At 42.7% G+C, this 25,431-nt stretch overlaps 1 protein-coding gene across 1 annotated transcript in view; it reads right to left on the bottom strand.

Moving 5' to 3' along the window:
- Positions 1–6,223: 6,223 nt before the first annotated feature.
- The window catches only part of cachd1 (cache domain containing 1), an 81,142-nt gene continuing 61,934 nt past the window's right edge, over positions 6,224–25,431 (bottom strand). Inside the window, exons 11-27 of the mRNA XM_076724237.1 lie at positions 24,840–24,963; positions 24,573–24,690; positions 22,668–22,836; positions 22,382–22,524; positions 21,372–21,553; positions 20,624–20,734; positions 18,984–19,106; positions 18,227–18,326; positions 17,965–18,081; positions 17,262–17,422; positions 16,898–16,984; positions 15,772–15,888; positions 15,060–15,211; positions 14,322–14,483; positions 13,346–13,423; positions 13,078–13,179; positions 6,224–7,884 (exon numbers count right to left, since the gene is read on the bottom strand). Of these exons, the coding sequence (XP_076580352.1) occupies positions 7,634–7,884; positions 13,078–13,179; positions 13,346–13,423; positions 14,322–14,483; positions 15,060–15,211; positions 15,772–15,888; positions 16,898–16,984; positions 17,262–17,422; positions 17,965–18,081; positions 18,227–18,326; positions 18,984–19,106; positions 20,624–20,734; positions 21,372–21,553; positions 22,382–22,524; positions 22,668–22,836; positions 24,573–24,690; positions 24,840–24,963 (2,297 nt within the window). The 3' untranslated portion in view covers positions 6,224–7,633. The remainder of the gene's footprint in view (positions 7,885–13,077; positions 13,180–13,345; positions 13,424–14,321; positions 14,484–15,059; positions 15,212–15,771; positions 15,889–16,897; positions 16,985–17,261; positions 17,423–17,964; positions 18,082–18,226; positions 18,327–18,983; positions 19,107–20,623; positions 20,735–21,371; positions 21,554–22,381; positions 22,525–22,667; positions 22,837–24,572; positions 24,691–24,839; positions 24,964–25,431) is intronic.

Genomic DNA, 25,431 nt, shown 5'->3' with positions numbered 1-25,431 from the left:
AATGCACTGATGCTCTGTTTGAAAATCTCCAACTAAATCTTTTCCATGTGCTACCAGCAGGCTCTGTGTCTCTTTCAATATTAGAATAAACTTATCAACTGCACTGATGTCATATACTGTGGGAGACAGCAGGAGACGCACTCTGAGCAACAACTCTCTCCTGTTTCTTTAGAAGGGTCACATGGTATTCATGAAACTGAAATACACAAATTTGGGTATTTTGGTCAACCTTATCTCATCTTGGTGCACAAACCTGCAGCACAATTATTACCTTGTCCCAGTGCTGAACCGGACAATCAAACAGGTCATTACTGTTAGGCCAGAATGTCACCAGGAAAGCTAATGAAAGGTTTCTTATTGCTGACAAAGTCCCTGAAGAGGCAAACTATCACTGAATGAGTCCGTCTATTTGTACTTTCCTACTCTGTGGTACCTCGTTCCAAGCTCATTTGTTCCTACTAAAGACATAGATCTTTAAAAACGTCACAAATATATACAACGAAGCATCATTTTTAAAGCAGACTGCATTTGCCCCCACTATGCCATGCAGTGAGCGGGCTAAACATTTCCAAAAAAGGTTGACATTTGAAGTTTACACTGACAGCTAATGTGAAACCGTGACAACAGTATCAACCAGGAAACAGCAAACTGAACAATGGTGTTAACAAATCAGAAAATGAGTCAAAGCTGTTATAGTAACAAGAGACTAACTGTCAAATTGATTACATTGTCCTTCAATGCATCGTCAACAGTAATGTAACAGTTATTATGAATATTTCATTAGTGACACGTGACCATAATATTAGCATTGCTACCATTAGCATGTTAGTATGGTGGCTACCTCGGTTAGCAGTGAACAACGAAATTAACAAATCAAGTAAACCAACAGAAAATGCTCTGTTTAGGGCATCTGGGGAGTACACTTGATAAAAGCCACCTGTCAATATTTGATCCATGGCTGAGTATACAACTGTCAGCTAAACTGCTGGAGAACTGAGTCAGCAGTGTTTGCTGCTAGCAACACCATGTTCAGCTGAAACAACTGCTGGTGGCAGAACAAACCATTTCCTATAACAGCTGGTCACAGTAGTTTTTAGCTAACAGGAAATAACTGTGCCTTTATCTGGGACTATTTTCAGCTGCAGATTTGGTAGACTTAAGAGTATTTATGGCTGCAGGATGGTGTGTGTGGAACCGACGCCAAAAAAAACTACAGCGCCCATTTTGGCTGCACAGACTATACTTGTTAGAAAGATCAGAGAGTTGTCGATTTTGGTGTTTTCATGGAATTAGCTGTTTAGAATAAGAAAAATCTATTAAACCACCAGACTTATCCTTCAACAGTACAAAACTGGTTGACAGTTGGAAAGTGATGTGAAATTTAAAGTCAAATTGCATTTTAAAATGTCACTTTTTTCCTTTTGAAAAGTAGAAGGGAACCCAAAGCAAAGCAAATCAAAGCAGCAGCAGTTATGTTGTTGACTCAGAACCATGTTGTCTCTCCATCTGTGGTTGTTTCCCAGCTCCCCTGGCAGGAAACACTGTATGTACAGAAAGACTTCATAAATAACTGATAGGGTCTTCCAGGCAGTATGTACCATTATTCTTCCCCCCGCCCACAAATGGCATGACCTACTGCCAACAGCTTGGAACACACTGAAAAAACACACTCCTCTTGCGGAGCTACATAAGTGCAGGATGACCACTTACTCTGACATGCCCCATTTCTTGAAGTGTCAGTCGAGAGCTGAAAGAGGGGGGTTCTTGAGGCTTACCAAGACAGACAAAGAACAAAAGATGTGCACATTTCTAAAAAAAATTATTGTTCCTTACTACAAAAGCAATAAACCCTTGTGAACATAAAAAAGACAAATTATTCTACATGAACTGTAGAATTCAAATACATTCTTGCCATCTGTAGTTATTTGCAGAACATCTGAATTGATTTAAAAACATAATGTACACTTGCAGCAGAGAGGATCCTGGCATACACAGGTCTGTGCATCAAAACGTGCTCTTTCCAACCACTGGGTCAGACAAATACTGGCTGCCAGTTTGACACAGGAGCAGACAGTTCCACATGTCATTAAAAATACTCCCCTCTAAACAAGGCCAGAAAGCCTCTGAAGAGCAGCTTTTTGGAGTGTAGGTGTCCTAAATGTCCCTGCGTGAACCAGAGAGAATAACACAGGCTGGAGAGCCATCAGACATTATTATATGGGCCAGGTATTGAATCAACACACACAAAATCCCCTGCAGATAATCTCCCTGGCTTACAGTGTGTGAGGCGGTTTGTGGGTGACCTGTTCCATGACCTCCTGCAGTAAGAACAAAATGGCCTTACTGACAATAGAAGACAATTAACAACCTCTGGGCCTTAATGTTAACAATGCCAACTTTTACCTTAATGAGGTGCCAGCAATCCTGAATCATAACTTGTTCGAAGACTTTAGCTTGTGAGTCTGGGTGTGCTGACTTTACCTGGTTTATGGGTCTGCACAACGCACCACTGTTTGCTTCTTTGTGCATGTTTGTCAAATGCTTTTCAGTGTTACTGTATAGGTCAGCTCCCTCTGTTGTATTTTATGCAGGGGGTCAAACTAGGATTTGTGAGGAGCCATTGTCCTATGAGGTTGAATGTTGGTGGGATGGTTTCCACAGCTCACATCGTCTATGGCAGTGCTCCCCAACCTTGTTTGCGCCACGGACCGGTTTCACATCAAGCAATAATTTGCCGGACCGGCATAGAAACAAATAAAAACAAATTATTGAAAATACAACTCACCATTACCCTGAACGTAGTTGTTGTAATTAGTGGGAGCCCTGTGCTTGTTTCTCTTCAAGGAGAAGGCTTCATTGCCTCATTTGCGAGCCTGTCGCCACAAATTACGCAGAGCGAGCTTAGTGTGAGAATCACCTGAAGCGATAAACCCGTATTTTAAGAAGGACTGTTGATATTGTCTCTTAAATGCAGCTTTCTTTTTCTTGGAGGTCTTCTTCTCCTGTCATTATTTGGCCTTTTCCCCTTTCTGAAGAAGCTCTCCAAAGACATTCGTTTCTTACTCATTTTTGCTAGCATGTGGGCTTACTTTTTTACCACGTTTCATGTCCCCGAGACGAGCGGTTTGACAAGTGCGTAGAGGCACAGGCTGATGCACCTGATTTTCAAAATAAACCTTCTGTCAGACTCTGATGCTCAATAAAATGTTTTTTGTTCAGTCTCTCTGTGCGGCCCGGAACCAAATGGCCCACGGACCGGTACTGGTCTGTGGCCCGGTGGTTGGGGACCACTGGTCTATGGTAACACTGTATGCTAACTGCCCCGCTAACTGCTTACGTCACTCGCTAGCATGATTAATGTTAGCTAACATAGCTAGCGAAGAATAAAGCTAATTGAGAAGAGAGAAATTAAAACACTTTTTTTTTTTTTTTTTTTTTTTTTACTACGAGTTGCTTAACACCGAGGTAGAGATAAAAAGAGAGAGACTGGACATTCATCAAGTTGCCAAACACACGACTCCATTGCTATAATTGTGTCCCTCTCTCATCGATGTGCAAATAGGCAATTGTTGGCTAACACGTTAGCTGTGTGTTTTCTCCTCAGGTTGTCATGGAGATCTTCTGCCTACGCTGTAAGAAGTGGCTAAACACAGCTGATTTTAGCTTTAAAGTCGAAAACTACAATCTATACCCTCTCTGCTAGTGTGTGACCTTTTCATAACAGGATAAACACAGGTGTTACAAACGACATTGGCGATGGCTCCAAGTGCTCTGCTGTGTCCTTGAAGTGCCAGTGAGGAAATGGAAGTGGACCACAAGAGGGAATGGAGCCATTATTCACGTTATTTGTTACACATGTGATTTTCCATGATGCTATGATGACTAAACGTTTGTTGGAGAAAAATGTGTGCACAGAAGGATTCCGGCTTGAAGGTGAGCTGCACCTGAAGCCACACCCCCAGTCAACGATGCCAAAACAGGCGTTCAGGACCTGGTGACGTCACTCAGGTGCAGCAGTCCACATGAGCTGAGCAGCAGCACTGAAGTTTAGTTCTACATGCTGCAGTGTGGAAACCACTAAAAGAGATGGAGCAGCAATAAAGACAGAGACAATTTAAGTGTAAAATGGACTTTATCACATTCACATTGCAATAAATCTCAATTTGATAACTTTATATGATACATGAGGGGGGTGATGTACACATGTTCCTTCAGTACAATAATTAATGCTATTCAGAGTGTTCTGTATAGACACACACATACACACGCACACGCACACTCACACTCACACACATGCACACTTGTTTACAACAGCTGGTAAATACTGTTTCAAAAATCTCCAGAAAAAATGCTTTTAACAAGAAATCTAACTTGGAGAAAAATAAATTTGTCCGAACACACACACACACACACACACACACACACACACACACACACACACACACACACACACACACACCAAAATATACTGGCAAGACTGCATTTAATCTAAAAATTGCCCTGAAATGCTACAAGACTGCTCTGATGCTGAAGTGAACTGCAGTTTTGAACCATGTTACGTGGTGACAATAGAACAATTCTGAATTTTGATTTGTGTTTGTGTTAGAAATGACAGCAGGTACATAAATCCTCCAGCAGTAAATGGTCTGACAAACCTTTCTGTAATCCAAGTCTTGAGGGAATATTTAAGTCACTACACCTGCAATGAGTTCAGGCACAGCGGCGCTAAGATAATATCACTATGCTTTAATTTCTCTGCTCTAACAGGCGTCAAATTATTTAGCACTTGAAGTTGAATGAGCTCACATTGGATGTGCAAATATAAATATTCTACTGAACTGACAAACACACTAAAATAACTGTAAATGAATGCGGCTGACAGTCTTGAGTAGCAACATAAGCATAGACTCCACTACAGTCGTGTTGTTTTGGTCATTACTCAGTGAAAAGATGTAGTACCTTTTTTTTTTTTCTTTGCAAATCTAAATTAGTTCACGGAGAGATAAGCTTTCTTTAACATTCTGAAGACACATGATAAAACTTTAAAAACTAGAAGTCTCTCAAACGTAAAAAGTGTGTATTAATTTTTCCAAGTACTGACTTCCATCCAATATGGACCTAAAGAAAAACCAAACTAAAAAAAACAAAACATCCAAGGCATCAGAAATATAGTGAGACACCATGAACAGACAATTCAAAACATCAACCCGAACATCTGAGCATCATTTGAAGCGTACATCACGTCTTACCAACATAAAAAATATGGAGTGTACAGGACATTAATAGCTATTTGCGATTCTGTATTTACACTTCATAATGAACCTCAGGAAAACAATACACATTTTTGCACCCAGACATAAAGGGATGCCACACTGATGTGATCTGACCAGCTGGACTATCAAACCCACGGAGCACAGATCAAGCCAAGCGACTCTTCATCAGAATAAAAATAAGTGGATTTCTTGATCATAATAATTTCACCTATAATTCTCTAATACTATCTTGAAAAAAATACAATAATGCGTTCAATGAAAACGTTCCAGGTGAACAATCTCTCTCCAGACTCACACTCACTCTCTCGCTCACACACACACACACACACACACACACACACACACACAGTTAAACCAGAGACATTTTGTAGACAAGACATTTTGAGTGGTTAACCGCAGAGGAGCCGACAGATGGGTGAAACCTCTGTACAACGACAACAGCAGCATCTCTCCCCCTTTCACTCTCCTCGATGAGACGGAGACTCCGTCCGTGGCATCATTGGAAATTTAGCTTCAAATCCAGCACGCAACCTTAACACATGTACAGTATCAGCTCGGCCTCAGATGCAGTAAGTTGTGGTAAAACGGGAGTGTGACGGCATTGTGTACTGGTTTTTCTACTCAGGCAGACTGAGGGGACAGCACTCAGCTTCTGTGAATCTCTCAGGACCTCTGTGAGGGTCGCCAATTACCCTCACACACCAAATCCCCAGCAGCGACTAAAGCCAGGAATGCTTTTTTTTGGCGTTCATCTCTCTCTTCTTTCTCTACCCCCAGGAGGCTGCCTCCATGTCCAGAGTGAGGATGCTCCGCACCTTACAAGAACACAAAGACCCGGTGATTCACAGCTGTGACTGCAGAAAGAAAACTGTGCTGTATGTCAAAGACCACTTCCTAACTGCTCCAACACAGGGTGTGATTAAGGCTCATCGTTTTCTTTCTTTAAAAAAAAAAAAAAAAAAAAAAAAAAAAAAGATATTCACAGACAAAATACCTGGATTTTTTTTTTTTTGACAGGAGCAGCTCTGATCGTGACTCAGATGTGTAGGTCCCTGCTCATCCAAAAATATTTCCTGTTTGAAGAACACACTGTTCACCGCACTGTAGGATGAAAAATCTCTTATGGAGAGGATAGCTGAGAATATGCCTCTGGTGTTAGAAAAATGAAGGAAAATGAGCTGCTGATTATGCACCACAGTCCCTCAGTGTGAATTTTCACACTAGCTGTTACATTATTATTGTTTCTAAAATTCAAAATAAACACCACCGGTCACAGACTTCCAGGGAAACAAAAACTGAAAATAACGAGCAGTAAATCTGATGCATCGTTACAGGAAGTGGGTCGGTACGCATCACTCATCCTGACTGCTTGTTTGTTAGCCACAGCTGCTTGCCCGAAAATCTACCTCTTTAATAAATAGTAGAAAAATAATCCTTTCATCTTAAAAGTGTTTCTTCCTATATTTAAGTGAATCATTGAAGATTTCTCAGACTTTGAAGTTCACAGAAAAAATGTCCAAAAAACTTTCCCAAACCATGTTGTGTAAGTTTCAGAGACACCAAGCAGTGGAGTGTCAATCTGGAGAAGCATGGAGAGTGAAGCTGGCATAGAATCCATGACAGAATCCCACATCAGATCCCAGCCTGCGTGGAAACAACAGTATGTTTTACTCTTCATCTGAGACTTTTTCCACAAGTGTAAGGAGTGCTCTGTTCCCCTCCTGAACCTCAACACAAGTGGGCTCTCAGTGGGGGAACAACCTGTGTGGAGGCTGGGATGGAGCCCTGGGGCTAAAGGGGTCCAATTAGCATCTACATTTCTATGTTAATTCGACTATCCGCCAGTTCTAGAAAGTGTTTGCTCTGACGTTCCACATGGAAATGAAGATGATTGTCCTCCCTCAAGGACTTTTAGCTTCCACTTATGTCCTCTTCTCAATGAATGGGCTCAAACAGCGTTTTTGTCCGCTCCCAAAGGTTGTTGTGTGCTCTCACTGAATCCTGAGTGCCGAAAATTCCATCAGAAAACAAACAAAAAATCCCATTTGGATATTTATACTAGTCCAGGTCTGGAGCTTTACAGTGTGTATAACTGTGTACACTTGCCAGATAATGGACAGGGTTTGAAAAAAATACGGTTAAGATGGATATGTTGGCACAATGAGACCATGAGGCTAATACCCATATTAAGCTAAACATCCATTCATGGTGGAGGTCCAGTGGCCCAGTGACAGTGCGGGTCCCTCCATCCCTCCCGACAGTACTTACTGTCTGATCAAGCACGAGTGTTTTTAAAAATAGTCTTTAATAAAAACCGAAAAGTTTTGTCCCTGGCAGGAGGGTGAATGCTGCACTGTAGATCAGCACTCCGCGTCCACGCTGTGCACGGTGACCGCGGCCTGCAGGTGGTGTGTGTGCGTGTGCAGCGGGTGGTGGTGTGTATGCGTGTGCCGGTAGGGGTGAAACTTGTGGCTGAGCAACGCAGCCGTCTGAGGAGGCGTGTCCAAGTCGAGGTCATCATCGTGGTTGCCGACGTCGACACCGGCCGAGAGCGGGTCATTGTTTCCGGGCGGATTCTCGCTGTCCTCCTGCGGACTCATGGTGCTGTAGCCTGGAGACAAAAGGCAAGCAGAGGTTGCTATTAGTCAGCCTGTTCTCACTCTGTGAAACTGATATTTGTCTGATATCACTGTCACATGGAGCTCCTTGCATGCCAGCGTTCCACACTTACATTTTTCACTTGACACTATAGCATTAGTGGGTCGTGCTGGGTGAATTTTAAAAGGCAGCAATGGTTGAGAAACCTTGCCACAACCTCGACATGTTAACTGCTTTGCTCAATCTTTAATCTCTCCCATACTTCCAAAGGGGCTGCAAGTAATGATTATTTTAATCATCAAGCAAGCTGTTGAAACTTTTGATAACCAATTAATAATCCAATCCTTTAGTCAATAAAATGCCAATAAAAAGAATGACAACTGACAAAAGAGCTGAAGAATGAGAGGCTGCAACTAGAGAATGTTTTGCCTTTCACAGCTGGGGGGGTCATAAGACTGAAAGACGGAACGCGAGCCATAAATGTTCAGAAACGATGCAGCTGTTTAGTATAGCTGCAGAACATTGAAAAGAAATGGGAAGACACCATAAAAGAAAGCACTGAGCAAACGATGCCCTCCAGTGCGAGACGTTCAACGCAGAGAGATTCATGTGAAGACACGGTAACACACAATGTTTCTGAAAGCAGTACAGGCTCTTTGATGGCACAGTGACAACTAAATATCCCTGCTGGGCTTTTTCGCTCTGTGTTTTCAGCTTTCTCATGCAGTTTGAAAAAAAGAAGCATCCATATTTATGACCACTTTCCTACACATCGTGCACATACGTTTAGCCTGAGGAGACAGGAGCATAAGCCAACATGGCAGTTAGGATCCGCTGGTAAGTGGAGCAGTGGGAGGGCAGTAGCGCTGCCATAGAGAAAAGGGATTACTGGGTCACAGAATGACTTATTAACATAAGGAAACCAATATTTTATTTTCTACTGACGAAAAAGACGAATTAAAATTTGTACCGGGCCAAATTTACCTCCAGGTTTGTGACGACTGAGATGACTAATCACGCAGGCTTCCAGCAGCTCGTCTTCACGAGAACCTTTCAGGCTCTGGGTTTATTCCGTTTGCTTAATGTTTTCACTTGAACTCAAATTCCGCATAACCCTTCATCTACTGAGTGCGTTTCATCACCTTCAGGCCATGAAATCCATCTGAAACACATGGTCTGACTATAAAAATATATTTGGGAGTTAATCTGGAAAAACTCATTTTCCTTAATTCCTTTAGCGGCGTCTTTTTTCAGATTCTGAAGCGACACCAGCAACATGCTGCTCGATGGGAACATCAATCTGTTATTGCAGTTGAGCAAATAACCCTGGAAGCCTGAGTGCCTTGCCGATTATATTTATAGAAAAATCACAGCCATTTTGGATGATGGAACATTAAACCTCCAGAGACACTGAACCAAGTGAATTGCGAGCGTGTGTGTGTGTGTCAGCTGGGGTTTATATGTCTGTGGCCTGTAGAGAGAAGGTGTTAGGTTGAAGTATGTGTATATATTTGTGTCAGATTTATCTCCAAACATCAAACGGTTAATCATTTAAACCATCAAGTAAAGCCATCTGATCCCTCAAGATTCTGCTCGGGGCTTTGTTCGCAGTATCAAGCAGAAAGCTTGTTTTCCATTGGCCATCACCAAATGCATGCTTTAAGTCTGAGGAGTCTATAGCCATGCTAGCCGCCCCATGCAGCTGTAACTCTGCACAGCTGTGCTTTGAGATGCATTTTTACGTCCGCATGCTAACAAGCTAACAATGCTAACATGCTGTTGCAAAGCAGGTATGTTTTGTTCCCCATGTTCATTATCTCAGTTTAGTGTGTTAGCATGCCAACATTTGCAAATTAGTTTTCCGGGTATTGGTCATAAATACCAAAAACGTGGTATCATGGTTACTTAGAAATGCTGGTTTGTGCAGGATGTCTTGTGTCGCATGAGTAATCATGCAGCGCTTTCACATCACCTTTTAGCCTTTTTTTCACTTTTCGGTTCAGTTCGCTTGGAACCTCGATTGAGTTGATACCGAAAAGCACCTTGTGCCAGGTATTATTCACAATGGACAACCGAAAAAGAATAAGTAGAGTCGAGTTGAGCCGAGCTGTACCTCGCAGTTATGTGACTGAGGTCTCCTGAAACCCTGAACTACACTCAAACTGAGAAGTTTGCTCAGACATTTCCCTCCCTGATTCTCAGAAGATTAGCCGGGCTTTGATACCAAACGAAATAAAGCTGACAAAGAAAAGGACAGACAGAAGAATGAGCAGAGGGAGAGACAAGGAGACAAAAAGAGGGGGTGGCAGAGAGGGGAGAGGAAGGGAGGGATTAAAGGAACGGGAGGGATGGAGACTTCAAAGAAGTTCCAGACATGGAAGGTGCCAACTTCAGCACAGTTTATCCCTCTTTTCCCCAAAGCAAGAGGCAGACTTTCACGCAGGTCTACAGTTAACTGTGTCCTGCTCACAATTTGCAGCTGCACCAGGTGAGAAGCGCAAATCCCTCTTAATGTCAAGAGACGTGGTAAACGACCATGTTACTGCACCATGGAGACACACTCCAAATTTCTTATCATGACTGCTCCCTTGAGCTTTCTGAACACTTGGAGGACAGCTGAAGACGAGACAAGTCTAAATCCTGGGAAGAAATTCAGCTTACAGACGATTAAACGACAGCAGTTAAGTCTGTGACAAACTGAACATGTTGACTAATGCGCCTGTATTTGAAGGAATAGTTTGACGACTTAAAAACACTTAATGGCCTTCTTGCAAGAGTTAGATGACAAGATTAGCACCACTCTCATGTCTGTGAACTGAGTAGGAAACTGCCAGCGGCCAGTTATCGTAGCTTAGCATAAAGACTAGAAACAGGGGAGAAGCATTGCTCTGTCCAAAGGCTAAAGCTCACTATTTGACACCATATATCTGCTTTGTTTCATAAGTATAATGGAGGTTATGTGCTGGACTATTGCATTACTTTGCCAGGAGCAGTAACCAGCTGGGCTAAGCTAACTGGCTGCAGTCTCAGATTTAGCATTCGTACTAGGGAGTGGTATCAGCTTTAATATCTAATCTCAGCAAGAAAGTGAAAAATGTCAAACTTTAACTTGTCTATCCAAAGTAAATTTTAAAGACGGTCTGAAGACGTCTGACTTCTAAACGGGAATTTCCTTAAAAGCATGAAAGACGAAATTTGAAAATAATTATAATCTTTATTTTTGCAGCAGAAAAAATATTCAACTATAATGATATCCTCCCGTCTATATATATCAATTATATTGTACCAAGCAGTTGCAGACACACAAGCGGTATAATGTTAGGGTGAGTTGATTATATGTATGCAGTATGTGCAGTATTCATTATTAAATGAGTAGTTCTAGCTATTGCCTGTAAGCTAATATTGCAGCTGAAACCAGCTCTGCCAAACAGCACTCTGTATGTGTGCGTCACCACTTAACTGATAACGCTGTGTCTGTGTGTGTGTGTGTGTGTGTGTGTGTGTGTGTGTGTGTTTCATCATACCCTTCAGCACTATGAGTGAGTGGATTGTGGTAGGAGGGCACCTTTGACCAAGCAGAGAGGAGCAGCAACTTTGAAGCGTCAACTCAGTAATGAATTTGCTTCAATCCCTGACGTACGCACACCCCCTCTTTCCATTATTTCAAACTCATCTTCCTCGCTGTCCCTGTCCTCTTGCCCTTGCATTTCACTCTTATTTCCCCTCTTTCATCAGGTTTGCATCTCTCCACCTCTCTACTCGCCCTCCATTTTCTGTTCTTTTCTCCTCTCTCATCCCCAGTTACACAACACGTGAAACGCCTTTGATGTCCATTTATCTCCACTGCCCCTTTGAGTCACAGTGTTATGCTCTCACTTCAATTATGTTACGTCTTAATAAGACGTCCATCTGGGTGAAAAATGTCCCCCTCAAAACATTCCTTCAAAAAAATGCAGTTAAATAAAATAATTTTCTTTCGATGATTTTAATCTGTAAAAATATGTCAGGCAGCATTGATGAATTCCAGACAACATAAAACTAAAGATGACCTCTTATTAAAACTAGTTTTCCTCGTTTTTCCTGCAGCTCTATCTCACATCTCTTCATCCTCTCTGGTTTAGCAGCTTTACTGTACGAAACATGCAGCTGACAAGCTCTCACTCGTGTCTTTGTTTCACTTTAGCCCACTCTCCTCTCTTCATCCTTGTTTTCTCTGTCATCATCAGTTATGCAACAAGTACTGGAGACACTCACTGCCAGGAAGTGGAGTGATGCCATATGTAGGTGGTAAGAGCCGGTGGGTGAAGCTGTCCATCCACGCTCATCGAGTGTCAGACTCTCAAGTTCTACAAATGGTTCTAGTGAGCAAGTGAGCAACTCTTCCAGAGCCGGAGAGAAAACAAGGTTCTGAGCTGTGATATAATGAAAAGAACGAGCCAGGAGCTGAACCTCTGCCAAAGAACTGCACGCTAGCTGTGGATTTGAAACCTGAATTGAAATCTGATTTTTGATAGTGGAGCTAAATCTCATTATCTTAGTAAGGTTTCATCTTCTGTAGTGTTTTGTCATTAAAAGACAAAATAGACTGTGTTTCATGTTCTGTTGCTTCTCTCCTCTGGGCCTGGATCACTGTGGCACAGGGTTAAGCACGGTAACTTCATGTGGGACCCCCAGGTGTTCCCAGCCCAGGTGGGGTACAGACACACTCCTGCATATTCTGGGTCCACCCTGGGGCCTCCTCCTCCTCCTCCGCTGGCTGTGTCTGTAACAGTGAGCCCAGGCGACCTGCACCTCTCTCCCTGGGTGGAGAGGCGAGCCCACATGGTTGTATTCACGTCATCATTTTAAATTCACAGCTCTGCTTATGCTGCCTCAGGCCTGAGCTGAAGCTTGATAGTAGGCTGATACTGTTGTTTTATGGAGTGCAGGATGGGCCAGTTTTGTAACCAGTGAATGATTCATTTTCCAGAAACCAGATTATTTTAGTCTGAACTATCTGTTGTATAAGAATAACACGACATGGAGGCAAATATCAGTCAGTTGTTCTCAACCCACAGAGAAGCATGAAACCGCTACTAAGAAACGGGAATTACATGAAGAGCTTCGCTTTGACACAGCATCTCTGGCATTTCACATGCTCTGTTCCTCCCTCCATCGTTGCTGATGTACTGCAGGACACAATACAGCGCACACAACTGTGTCTTACCATGGTCACTCTCTGTCCCAGATCGCCCCCAGTACCTCCGTCTCCGCTCAGGAGTGTGAGTGTGCCGCTCAATCACAGCAGCAATGAATCGAGTATTACTGACTGCAAGTGGAGAGAACACACAAAGGCTTCGTTATCAAATACCTGCACCGTCAAACAGCAAGTAAAAAAACACTAATTACTTCATGTGAAGTATCTAAATCCTATGTTGAAGTGATCCGTGGCATAAGTAAAGATAATTATGAATGAGATATGAAACAGTACTCACTGATTCCTCTGTCCTCATGGCTGTCTTCATCCCTCTCGTCTCTTTCGTTATCCAGATTGGACATTCTCACTGACATTTCTGGAGCGGCATGGAGGAAAAGGGAATAAGAAAAATGCTAAGATGAGATAGATGCTACTCTTCTAATGAATGATACATGAACAGGATTCCTTTATCTAAACCAGATAAGACTTTACGAGCCAGTTCCTCCGCCTAATGCCTTGTGATAACATAGCCACACTCCACCATCTATTCCCAAACTGTTTACCAAACTTTCACACTGAGACTGACTTGGACTGGAGGGTTTTAATGAGGTTGTAATCTTGCTTGATGGTTTTGTCAATAATGCTGAGTAATTACACAAATCATGCAGCAGCAGCTACTGCCACATGATGCTAATGTCAGCTGTTCGGCTCCAGCAGCACTTAGCACACTGCTTGGTAATCATGCTGCTTTGAAACTTTGTTTCTTCCTTTGGTATTTGAAGAAATGCCAGTGTGTGAAAATGTGATGGTTTACACAAGCAGCTGCTGTTCAAGACATGTTTCCATTGTTGGAGGTTGTTTTTTTTTTGTTTGTTTTGTTTTTTATTTAATGGGCAGTCATGTTTTTATGGCATTTTATTATTTTTATAATCTGTACATAATGTACATATACATAGTTGATTTTCTATTCTGTATCCTGTATCCTTTTTATCTGGATCCTTCTGTGCCACTGTTTTTGCTTTTGTAATACTTGCTGGCTGTAACCACTTCATTTCCCCGGTGTGGGATAAAGTCTTATCTTAATCTTAACCTTACTATAGGCCAACCAGTGGCTGTAAAATACAAACAAATCCACTGCATGGGCAGAAAATGATGCTCTGGCTTTATTTTGTTCATGGTGCCAAAATGTATTAATGTCTAAATGATGTTAATTGACAGAATTTCACTGACTTCTACGTTGTACCAGTGTGTGTGTTTGTGAGACATCAGCCTACCCTGTGCTGCCAGTGGTGACATGTGCTGGTGCGACCGCCTGTGGATCTGGTGTCTATATGCATATACAGCCAACACCAACACCATGATGCATCCCATAATGCCCCCAGCGACGGGACCCACAGGGGCGCTCTTGATCATGTTCAAAGATGCCACCTCCTCATCTGTGGGGGACAGAGAGAGGAAGAAAAGGAGAGGAAAGGATGGGTAGAGGGTCGTTTAAAGTATAAGGGATTTCAGGCATCTCAAGAAGTGACAAGCCAACATGAAACAGCTGGGGCTCAGATCCTAACTCATGCTGCGATGCTGAGTCACTTCTATTCTCTCATCAGTATGAAAAGAAAAAATATTCAACTGCAGGCAGACGGCCAGCTCTCTGGAATATGATGAGAAGAATAACCGAGCTACAGACGAGCTTCAGTCAATCTGAAATGTAGGTTATCCATAATCAACAAAAGCAACATTTCTGCTGCACCAAAGACCCTGAAAATAATTACACTTTTGTCTCCTGTTTGTTTCTTGTTTGTTTCTATACTCTGCTGGCTGACAAGGTTCACTACATTACATCTACAGAAAATGTGTTTCATAACTGAGGAACCTCACTCCGCAAGGACTTTGAACCATAACTGAAAATGTACAAATCACAAAAGAAATTTTAGTCTAGAAATTCTAATAATCTAGTTGATCTATTTCTTTGGAGTGAGCACCTCTCTTGAGTTCGACATTCTACATTCACTCACCGATGAGTCCCAGGCCGTCCGCGTAGGGACTCTTGGCGCCGACGATGCCCCCGAAACACTCCTTCTGCAGGGCACAGTATGGCTTGTCGAGGTGAGTCTTACCATCACTGTCCACCATGCACCACTCACAGTCCAACACGCCGAAACAGTCACTGAAACACAGCACAGAGATCAGTGCAGGACTGTTGAAGAGATGAGCCAGATGGTAAATAATCTTTCTGAGACAAATCATTTTTCTGTTTAATTTCTAAATACTACTGTGGAAACAAAGTAAATCTGTTTAAATTTGGTCTATTCATTTTAAATCTAACAGGAATTCAGTTGTGTATTATTAAATAAATTGACAAAAGCCTGTGATTTAAGAGCTTGTGATTGCTTTCACAGAGCATTATAGTAGATTCTCTGTAATGTTTTTTAAAAATAAACATGAACTAACAATATACACATGATAAAAAGTTAATTCTATAGTGACTTACAAGTAAAGATTTAAGCACGTTACAAAGGGATACTTCCCATTTGCTACCACTTGGTGGCACTGTGCTGGTCATGTGTACCAATAACATCCTCGTGGTTGGTCATAAAACTTTATTCTAAATACACCCTCCACTTCATGATAGATTTATGTGTGTGTTGCATGTGTCTGACAGACATGCAATGGTCTATTCATTATACATGTGTACTACTGTGGATGTACGTAGTTCAGTGTGTTTACCTGCTGGTGTATCTCTGGCTACAGCGAGTGTTGATACACTGGGGCAGGGTGTCGTGCAGAGTGGGATCAATCACATTCAGACTGACGGGCTCCTGATGCACCTCACAGCTAGGATTCCTGGACGACACACACAATCATAACACACACGGGATGAAAATGCAGAAAGGCGCAGGTACAGTGCAAATTCTTGGTCCAAAACCAACATTCAGTTGACAACATTTACCCAAATCCTAGAACGAAAAATACAGTAAAGTTGACATTAAAAGAAAACCAAGCATGAGCCCTCGAAGGAATGTCTTCAGCAAATCAGTTTATGCAAAGCAGCAGCTGTAAACAGACAAACATCAATGCTGCTTGACACAAAACACTGAGGAAAATCTGACGGTGAAGAATGATAATTGCATGTCTTCCTGAAATAAAGAAGGAATTGGCATTTGAAACATTGACGTGCTTTCAAAGGCTGCTGATGGCTGATGAAAGGAGACGGATGAAACGAGAGGGAGGCGTGAGAGACACAGGATTAGGACTGAAAAAACCACAGAGAGTGAGAAAGAAAGAGAAGTGAGGAAACACCCACAAACGTTTACATGCTCCTGTAATGTTTGCACAGGCACATCCACATCTCCAATAACAGCAAGGGGAAAGGGACCTGGACATAGGTACATGTGAAGACACTATTATGGTTTTTACCTGCATGATAAACAGATTTTGAGAGGAACTTCTCATTTGTCTCTTTCCTTATACATTTTCCTTGTCGTCCGATGGAGACTGTACCCGTCCGGGCTGTGACTGACAGCTCTATTACTGCTTCATGGTGTGAGACACACACCAGGACTGGTAAATGGTGGTGTTATCATTTACATAAAACCCCGGCCTCTGTTATTCAGTGCATTAGTGGTATGTGATATGATCACAGTTCACACCTCACCACATTACTGCGACATTATCATCATACATGACTACTACTACGACAGCCCACCCTTCTTCAGAAAGGGAATCAAGCATCATCTGAAGAGCAACCTCTCCTCTGAGCTACCTTCAAAAATACTTACTATATTCCTCCATGATATTGATTTGATAAAATGTAGAATATGTGAATATAAATGTGTTACAGTTTTGCACTGACCTGTTTTCAGCATTGGTGAGGTTGCCAGTGCACTCATTGACCTCCAGGGGGCACTCACATGGACACTCACATTCATTCTGTTCCATTCTGAAAAACAGTTAAATGAGAGTGAGAAACGTCCTCATCAGAATTCACAGTCCTGGCATACCATGAGCTGCATTTAACTTGATGAAGTAAAAACTATTTTTGTACGTCTTTACTGAACTTCAGAGGTTTGTCTTGTGATCTTGTTGGAGTAACATACACAACACCAAATCGATTCTTTGGTCATTTACAACAGGAAGATCATGTCATGATAGCAATAATTTAAAGTGCCTGAGGAGTAAAAATCCCTCATGATCGTATGACTGCATGAAGGAGAGACCTGTGGCAGTTGAGACAGAGCCGGTCCACAGTGCTGCAGGCGCAGAAGGCCAGAGAGTCACACGTCTCGTTGACGATACCAGCGAAGGCGTTGGTGCCGGGGATTCGGGTCAGGCGGTATTTAGAACAATGGCTGCCATGGACCAGGTTAGTTAGGTCCCCCTGAGACAGAGACATATCATCAACACATCATTCACACTGGACATCTGGATGAAACAGTTCTCAACAACTTTATATCCTATGCAAGACAGAAAATAAAGAAACTAGAACTCCACACAATTACTCATAATAAAATAATCTGAATCAATGACAACAAACGTATATATAGAAATTAATCAGACATTAGTAAATTAACTAGAAAGGGACCAGAGGTATTTAGATGAACTTGAAAGTGGGCACGGATTACATAGTATGCCACGCTGAAAAAAATGACCCTAATAACTTTAAAATTGTGGAACTTAAAGTGGGATAATATTCACTGTAACAACACAAAACCACACTGAAGTTTTAATAGGATTATAGCATATGGCAATAATTGAAGGGTGCAACGCCAAGGATCACCACAAGGTAGCAGTGTCATACCATCACATATTCACACATTGCTTAGAAATCCTGTCAGCCTGCTTCTGAGGACAGTCTGGATGTGTGCTCCTGCAGTCATACGCCCAGTTATCTCACAGTTATCTCATGCTTTCCTGACTCACCATTATGCTCGTGTTGAACTTGTAGAAGCGCTGCACGGTGCGATCACTGAAGCTGTTGCACAGGTTTTTCTTGACAAAGTTGGGATGGTTCAGGATGTCATTAGCCACGAGCGGCTCCTGCCATCAACAAGACGGGATGACGGATGACAAATGACAGAAAAATAAATGTGAAAAGGAAGAGGAAGGAAGCTCGATGCGATTATTAAAGGGCACATTAACGTGCTTTTTTTTTTCATTGGTATATTAGCTTGTGGTCCTTTACCTTGTGGGTGATGTGCTGTTGCTCTGCAGGAGCATGACCTTTGGGGTCAATGAGAGTAGGGTGAGCAACCAGGTACCCTCTGTCCTCCATTATGAAGCACCTGGAATGCACAAAATGTTAAGACTGCAGACACAGTGAGAGGGCTGATGACAGAATATCTGTAATTTCACATTAGTCACACCAGTATTATTCTATCATTGACTACTATTTTGTAGATCCCTTGTCGTCCATTGCTTAATCCAACTTCAACCTGCATAATATGGCTCCTTTCTATTTCCCTCCATTCGTTAAACGATCTGCCAAATACTGCTCCTCTCTGCCTCGCACCCCCTTTGGGCTAATCCTGTTTTATATGGCTGCTGAACACCAACAGAGACAGAGAGAGAGAGAGAGAGAGAGAGAGAGAGAGAGAGAGAGAGAGAGAGAGAGAGAGACATAAAAGCTGGAGAAAGTATGTGGGGCTGAGACAGCAGCAGCGTCCCATCTCCAGCAGGAATGCCATGATAATCAGCTTATCTCCTCTTCCCCCTTTTTCTTTCTTTCTTTCTTTCTTTCTTTCTTTCTTTCTTTCTTTCTTTCTTCTTCTCCATCTCCTTGCAAGTTTAATTCTTGCTCAGGCTAAAACAGTTCAGCCAACCTCTGAATACATTCAGGGGGAAAAGGCAGAAGAATAAACAGAAGAAGAAGAAAGAAGGAACATTTTGCACATGGAGGTGAAAAGAGAATAAAGAAGTCAGTCCAGTCCGTCCCCTCCTACCTGATCTTGTTGCCCTTGTCCTGGTTGCAGATGGGCAGCAGGTCCAGCAGGACTTTATAGAAGTAGCGTAGGGTGAAGTCTATACCCATCACTGCAATGGCATAACCAGGAGCCATCTGAGAGCTAAAGAGAGAGGAAGACACAGCAGAAGAAGACAGAAAGAGAGAAAAGGAGTGAACAGAAAAACACCAGGAAGGTTTTTTTTTTTTTTTTTTTTTTTAATGGAGGAAAAAAGTTGAACTTTTCAGCTCCATTGTTTGCTTTGATTGTGTGTTAAGCTGTGTGCTGACAGAAGTAATTGCCTTTAAGATAACATAAATATTTAGCAACACCAACCAAAAAGAAAAAAATCCCACACAAAACACACACACACACAAACACACACTCTCTTAAAACCTGTGTTTATGCAGACTACAGGCTGTGCAATGTTATGCTCACTGAAGCAGCCATCAACACACTAATCCTGACTTATCAAACACACTGATACTGAATGTTTACACTGTACATCTGCACGGACCATGGTAAACACCTCCCATTGTACTCCTGCAGGCAGTGCTGCACCGCTAAGTTGCATTTTAAGCTCACAGAACTAGAAACATAAACAGCTAAATCTCAGCCGCAGTTCCAGGCTTCATAAGCCTCAGTCTGTGTCCAAAACATTCTGCGTTAACTTCCAGAACAATTAGCCGAAGCACAAGGGTGCAACACTCGAGCTCAAGGAGGTGGTTTGCTCGAGGGCACTCCTGAAGAGCAGATACTTCAGATAACTGTTTCTGAAGCCAGACCATTTGGTTGAGGGATATTCTGTCACTCTCTACACAGGCCTGAAGCAAAATAATGGTTTCCTTTAGCCTCCTTCAAATTGTCTCCTGTCTTCAAAGACACTGTGCTCTGCTGAAATCACTTCCGGGCCGGAAGCCCAAAGTGATATCTTGGCTCTTAACAATGAATCTGTTGATGATGATTTCTACAGAGAGCTGATCATTTTGTCGCCAAGGTGGGAAAATTCATCCAAATGTGTCAATCACGAAATGCTCAAATCTGCAAAAACTGATTTACGTTGATATAGGAAGACATTTTCACATCCAGCACTTGCAGAGCAACATTAGCATTCATTATGGTCACTGCTGACTCCTGAGGGAAAGATCTGGCTCTTCAGTGAGACTCTAAGCTGAAAACAGCACAATGAGAACAGTGAGAGTGAGCCAAAAGAGTGAAGTTGTGGGCTGGACAGCTAACAATGAGCTGAAACTCAAATACATGACGATGGCACATCCATTCTCCCTCATTTCCCCAGATTCTCTTTGTTTTAAAGGCACCATCCATAGACGACATGACTGTGTGTAAGTGGACCACCATCAAGAAAGGTGTTTACTTTTCTAATAAAAGTGTTGAAATGTAAACGTTTGATTTGCTAAAACAGGTTGCAACAGTGGCACAAATGTCACTTACACAGCAATACACATCTGACGTTTGTTAGCATTAGCTAACATTAGTCATCATAAGATCCTGGAGACAAAGTACCTCTAAGTGTATCGAACTGAGCAAAACTGAGTTTTATTCCAAATGACTTAAAACTTTCATTTAAGAGGACAAGAAAAAAATTGCTATTGTGATAAAAATCCATCTTCTCCTTTTACCTGGAGGCGTGGATGGTGTGGCTGATGGTGACGACGTAGCCCGCCCCACCCACGTCCAGGTATGGTCCCGTGAAGGTGATGAGACCAGGGTTAGCCACAGCATGCTGGTACCTGCACAACACATCACAGAGGCACGGTTATCTGAGGAAGTTAACCACTTCAAGTTTTCCTGGCTAACGAACAAGATATCTCTTCATGCTTTCACAGGTTTCACAGGCTTTATATTTTGGAGCTAACCCTCTACAAGCCTTAAAAGTGATTATTAAACTTTCAAAATCTATTCTAGGATGAACTGGGAGTCAGTGATGTGGTTTCTCCTGTTGTCAGTTGGAAAAAAACTGATGTTAAAGCAGTAAGAGTGTGACTATGAATGTAATCTCACAGAAAAGCCTTGTTCATAGAGCTCTACACAACGTGCTGATTATCATCCTAACTAGGCAAAACACAAAACTTCACAGACTAATATAACATGACTTCACTAGCTAACTGATAACTTATTACGATTCAACAGCCTGATTAGAAAATCTCATCTTCATTCAACTCAGTTATGGCTGCTGCACAAACATGCAGCTGCAGTCTGCACACATTCTCAATCCTTTTAACTCCTACCTACCCAACACCATCTCAAACCTTCTTTTGCTCCCCTAAAACACACACACAACCACCCACACCCACACACACACACACACACACACACACACGTCTTCACTCTTGCCTGCCCCTTCACACCCTCCAAAGTAAGCCTCACCATTGTCTGCGGGTCGGGTCGAAGGCTTTGTCCATCAGTGATCCTGGATAAATCCGGAGCACCCCACTGGGCGTTGCTATGTAACGGCGCACAATGTAGCAGTTGAGGCTACTCATTTCCATTAGTGTCATCCACTCATCCGTGACGTGACTGGTCGCCATAACCTCGTTCCTGACGGAGGACTGCAGAGGGGAAAGGATGGAAGGAGACAGAGTGGGGAGGGACGGTGAGGGTGGAAACGAAGGTGAAAGGAGATAGAGAAGGAGGGAGGAGGTAAACAAGGAGGGGAGAACAAAGTTGAAGGAGTAGAAAAGTAGGAGTCTTAATCTGTGGTTGGTGTGAAATAGAAGTTGGCTAAAACTTTTGGCGAGCACGCCGCCAGTCTGCCCTCAAACAAAACACAACTTCCAAATCAAACACATCGAAATTAGAAAATTTTCGAATGTATTACTGCTAAACAGAATGATACAAACAGTACCTTAGACGTATAACCGAGAAACCACAAGGCTCAGGAAACCAGCATTCAGGCTTGATTAGCCCTAAAGGCCTGAAAAATGCCCTGAAAAATCCCAACTCGGAGAGGCTTCAGAGTTTGAAAGGGCTGATGAGGTCACTGGAGGGGGCCTTTAAGACTAGCCTGGGAATCAGAGCTGGGACTAGGGCTTAGAGTTCCAACTCTAACCCCCTACTCCCCCCAGGACAGGAATGCACACAGACTGCCAAAACCACGTGTGGCTTTGACCCCTTCTTAAAGATGCAGAGCTTGATTTCAAATTTGTGAATTTTAGCTGGAATGTAAAGCAGCCTGCCAGATATTGTAGGAAATAGAATTAAAGCTGCATTTATCAAGTACTTCTATCTTGGGAGCCATTAAAATCTGATTTTTGTGTACATGTCTGTCAGCTGACGGCAGGGCTGGCTGTGTGCCATGTGTTTGTCAGGTAAACAACATTAACCCTGTATGTGCCTACAGGCTGGTGAGGTGCATCTGTGTTCCCATGCTTGTGTACCTTGAGGCCCGGGTTGGCAATGAGCCTGGTGTTATCACTCAGGTAGGCGGTGTAGTGCTCGACCATGCGCTTTGTTTCTGGCTGACTCAGATGCTCATAGGGAGAGGAGAAACTACCAGCTGCCAGCATCACTGTGGGGGACTCTGGGAAATAGGAAAAGGGGACAGTCAGAGATGCTAATCAAAGTTTTAGAGCTGACTATGGATAAAAATAAAGTTAGAGACTCATTTATTCCTCAAAGTTTTTATATACTAATCCAGAACTGTGGATTTGGGTCTTATCTTACCGACTGTGGCAAGCTGTTTGAAGTGCAGGCAGGAGCTGGGCTGACCCAGCAGGTCCAAACGATGGTACAGTAGCTTGGAGCTGGGAGCTGTGTTCAGGTTCTTAAGCTGCTTCACCGGGATCTCCGGCTGCACATACACGATGCACAGGATGAACGACGTGTCCTGAACCTAGAAGGCAAGGCAGGAGTGGAGGTTGAGGCTGATGGTCTTCAGTGTTTTTGTTCTGTAATTTCAGCAGCAGATTAGTACACATTTGGTGCACTACTGAGTATTTCCTGTGGCAGGGCCGCATATGTGGAACCAACCTGAAATAAAGTGGCTATGGTCACTGTAGACAGCCAGTGCAACAGTGTGGCTCACTGATGGCACCGATCAGACTTACTGTAGAGTCAATTTATTGGTTTTGATCTTTTCATTGGAAACTTCAGACAATGCTGCAGGATGCCAAGAGTGCAGCTAAGACAGATGACAAGCCGGCTAATAAACAAAACACTGGGAGTTGATGTAATTTAAAGACTCCACCCTTACATGCTTTATCCAAACTAGAAGCCAAAGAGACTGTGACTTAACACACAATCCCCATCCCAATCAGCTCTCTGGTTCACTGGTCAGCATCAGCCATCGCAGCCAGTGTTTAATAGGGAGCAGGTGTGTGCCCGAGAAGATAAGTGTGTCCAGTTCAACAGCTGCTTTCACACCACCGATTCTAAATGAACCATGCAGGGCTTTCCAAATTCTGCGATCTCATTGTTGAAGACCCAGGAGCTTCTGACACCTTCTTAACTCTTGTCATGATCACAAACATCAATAACAGGATATACTCACAAAGGAGCCCCTGGACTTTATTTAGATCTACAAGAAGACAGAACAGCGTATGAAACAGCAGCCTCTCCTCAGTTTTTCTTTCTGCGCTAATTTACCCTTTTCTGGCTCTGGAGAGTTCATTTTAAAAAACAGACAGCTGCCAAGCTCATGGCAAAGGTGACGTGTTTGAACTCTGGTGCCTGCATGAAAAAATAAATGTCAAAAGCTTTTAAAAAACACAAAAAGAGAAATGCCGAAATTAAGTGTGATATTTTTGCTCCTGCCAAGAATCTAAATGTCAGAACGCAAAAGACTCAATACGGCGTGATGTTATTGCTGTTCTGCTGCCATTTTTTCCTAAAACATGACACTTCTGGGCCCGAGAGGAAAAGCAGAGTGGAGGGACAGACAGTCTCTGGGTGTGGGAGCACTTGGTTTTTATTACACTGACTAATTTAAGGTGGTGGAGGTTTGGTGGAGACATAAAGACTGCGAGCATAAATCTCTATACTGCTTTCAGACAGTGGCACAGTAATGATAAAGAGCTAAAGACAGAAACAGAGGAGATAAAGTATATGAGATAGTTATTCTCCCACCACGACAATGGCTCATCGGGCCGCAGCTGAACATCGTTTGTCTCTGCTCTGACTGTGCGAGAGCTTGTTCTGCTTCAAATATACAATCCTTTTGCTCTCATTTACAACTGGCATTCGAACGAGGAAAAAAATAAGCAGTTGCCAGTTTAGAATTTTCATCTTCGCATGTGTTCAATTACAATTATTCTCTGGCAACAAAAGATTCCATCCAGCTGCATCATTTATTTGACTCCTCTTTGTAGCCCTATATCTTTTTTAACTGGGAAACTTTAAACTCATCAGAAATCATTACAGAGACATAAAGCCATGTGCTATGTATAAAGACTTAAGCATGTATGCTAGTAAGACTTGATCAGACATTAGTTTGTGTCTGCAAGTGTTGCATAGTGGGCAGAGACTTCATTGTTCAGTCTAGGCCAAAGCCGAAGTGCTGGACTGTGAAGTTAAATGTCAGCAGTGACCTCGTTTTAGTTTTAGTCTCTCAGCGGCGTACAGGACTCCTACCAGTTTCCAGGCGTAGCTGACGTTGTATGCATCTTTGCTGTTGTCTCGGAGTCGGTTGGTGTGCCAGGACAGAGAGGAGTTGACTGGCACAGCAATGACCTGACTGCCCAGAGGGACGCTGCAAGAAATACGCAGCATTAAACAACAAAAACACATCAAATATGCTCTGTGTGTGCGTGTGCAGGAGGAATTCTGGTTGGAAATGTTTTTTGAAGTCAACCTTAACACAGATGTTAATTCACGGGAGCGTTGCTCAGCCTTTCTTACCTGAGGATGTTCTGTCGGACAGCCGGGAATCCTGGGATATTCTCGTAGTGGATGATGTCAGTGTGCAGCGGAGGCTCTGTCATCAGGTAAGGCCGCGTCAGTGATGGATGCATCAGGGTGAAACCTGGGAAACAAGTTGACCACCGCAACATCATGATTAGTCCTTATATGCATACTAAAACAATAGCATTCAGAGACTCATAAAGGGAAACTGGATGTGCTTTCAGCTTTAAAACAACGATTACAGACAGGCAGGGATTTCTGTGCTCACTGTCAAGCACGAACACAAAGGAAAGTTCAGTCACAGTGACTCATGCCAGCATTACTACCGCATTATTCCATTTACTGTGCACCACTAAACATAAAAAAACAGTCTTTTAAATCATAATTTTATAGAGGAACAGAACATACAGGTCTGTTCAGCTCGTCTTGTCAGGACAAAGCCAAGTTTTGAATTTACAACAGCCATTAAACGCAACAAGGAAGGAAGTGAGGTTTGATCCCAGGAGATATAGTAGGTAGGCACTGCTCAAAGTAGCTATAAGCATATAAAAAAAAAGCTGCTGCCGGGCAAACTGACAGTAATGTAAAG

Source organism: Chaetodon auriga, chromosome 3 (assembly GCF_051107435.1).
Source record: "Chaetodon auriga isolate fChaAug3 chromosome 3, fChaAug3.hap1, whole genome shotgun sequence".
NCBI lineage: Eukaryota > Metazoa > Chordata > Actinopteri > Chaetodontiformes > Chaetodontidae > Chaetodon > Chaetodon auriga.
This window is presented reverse-complemented; position numbering and strand designations above follow the sequence as displayed.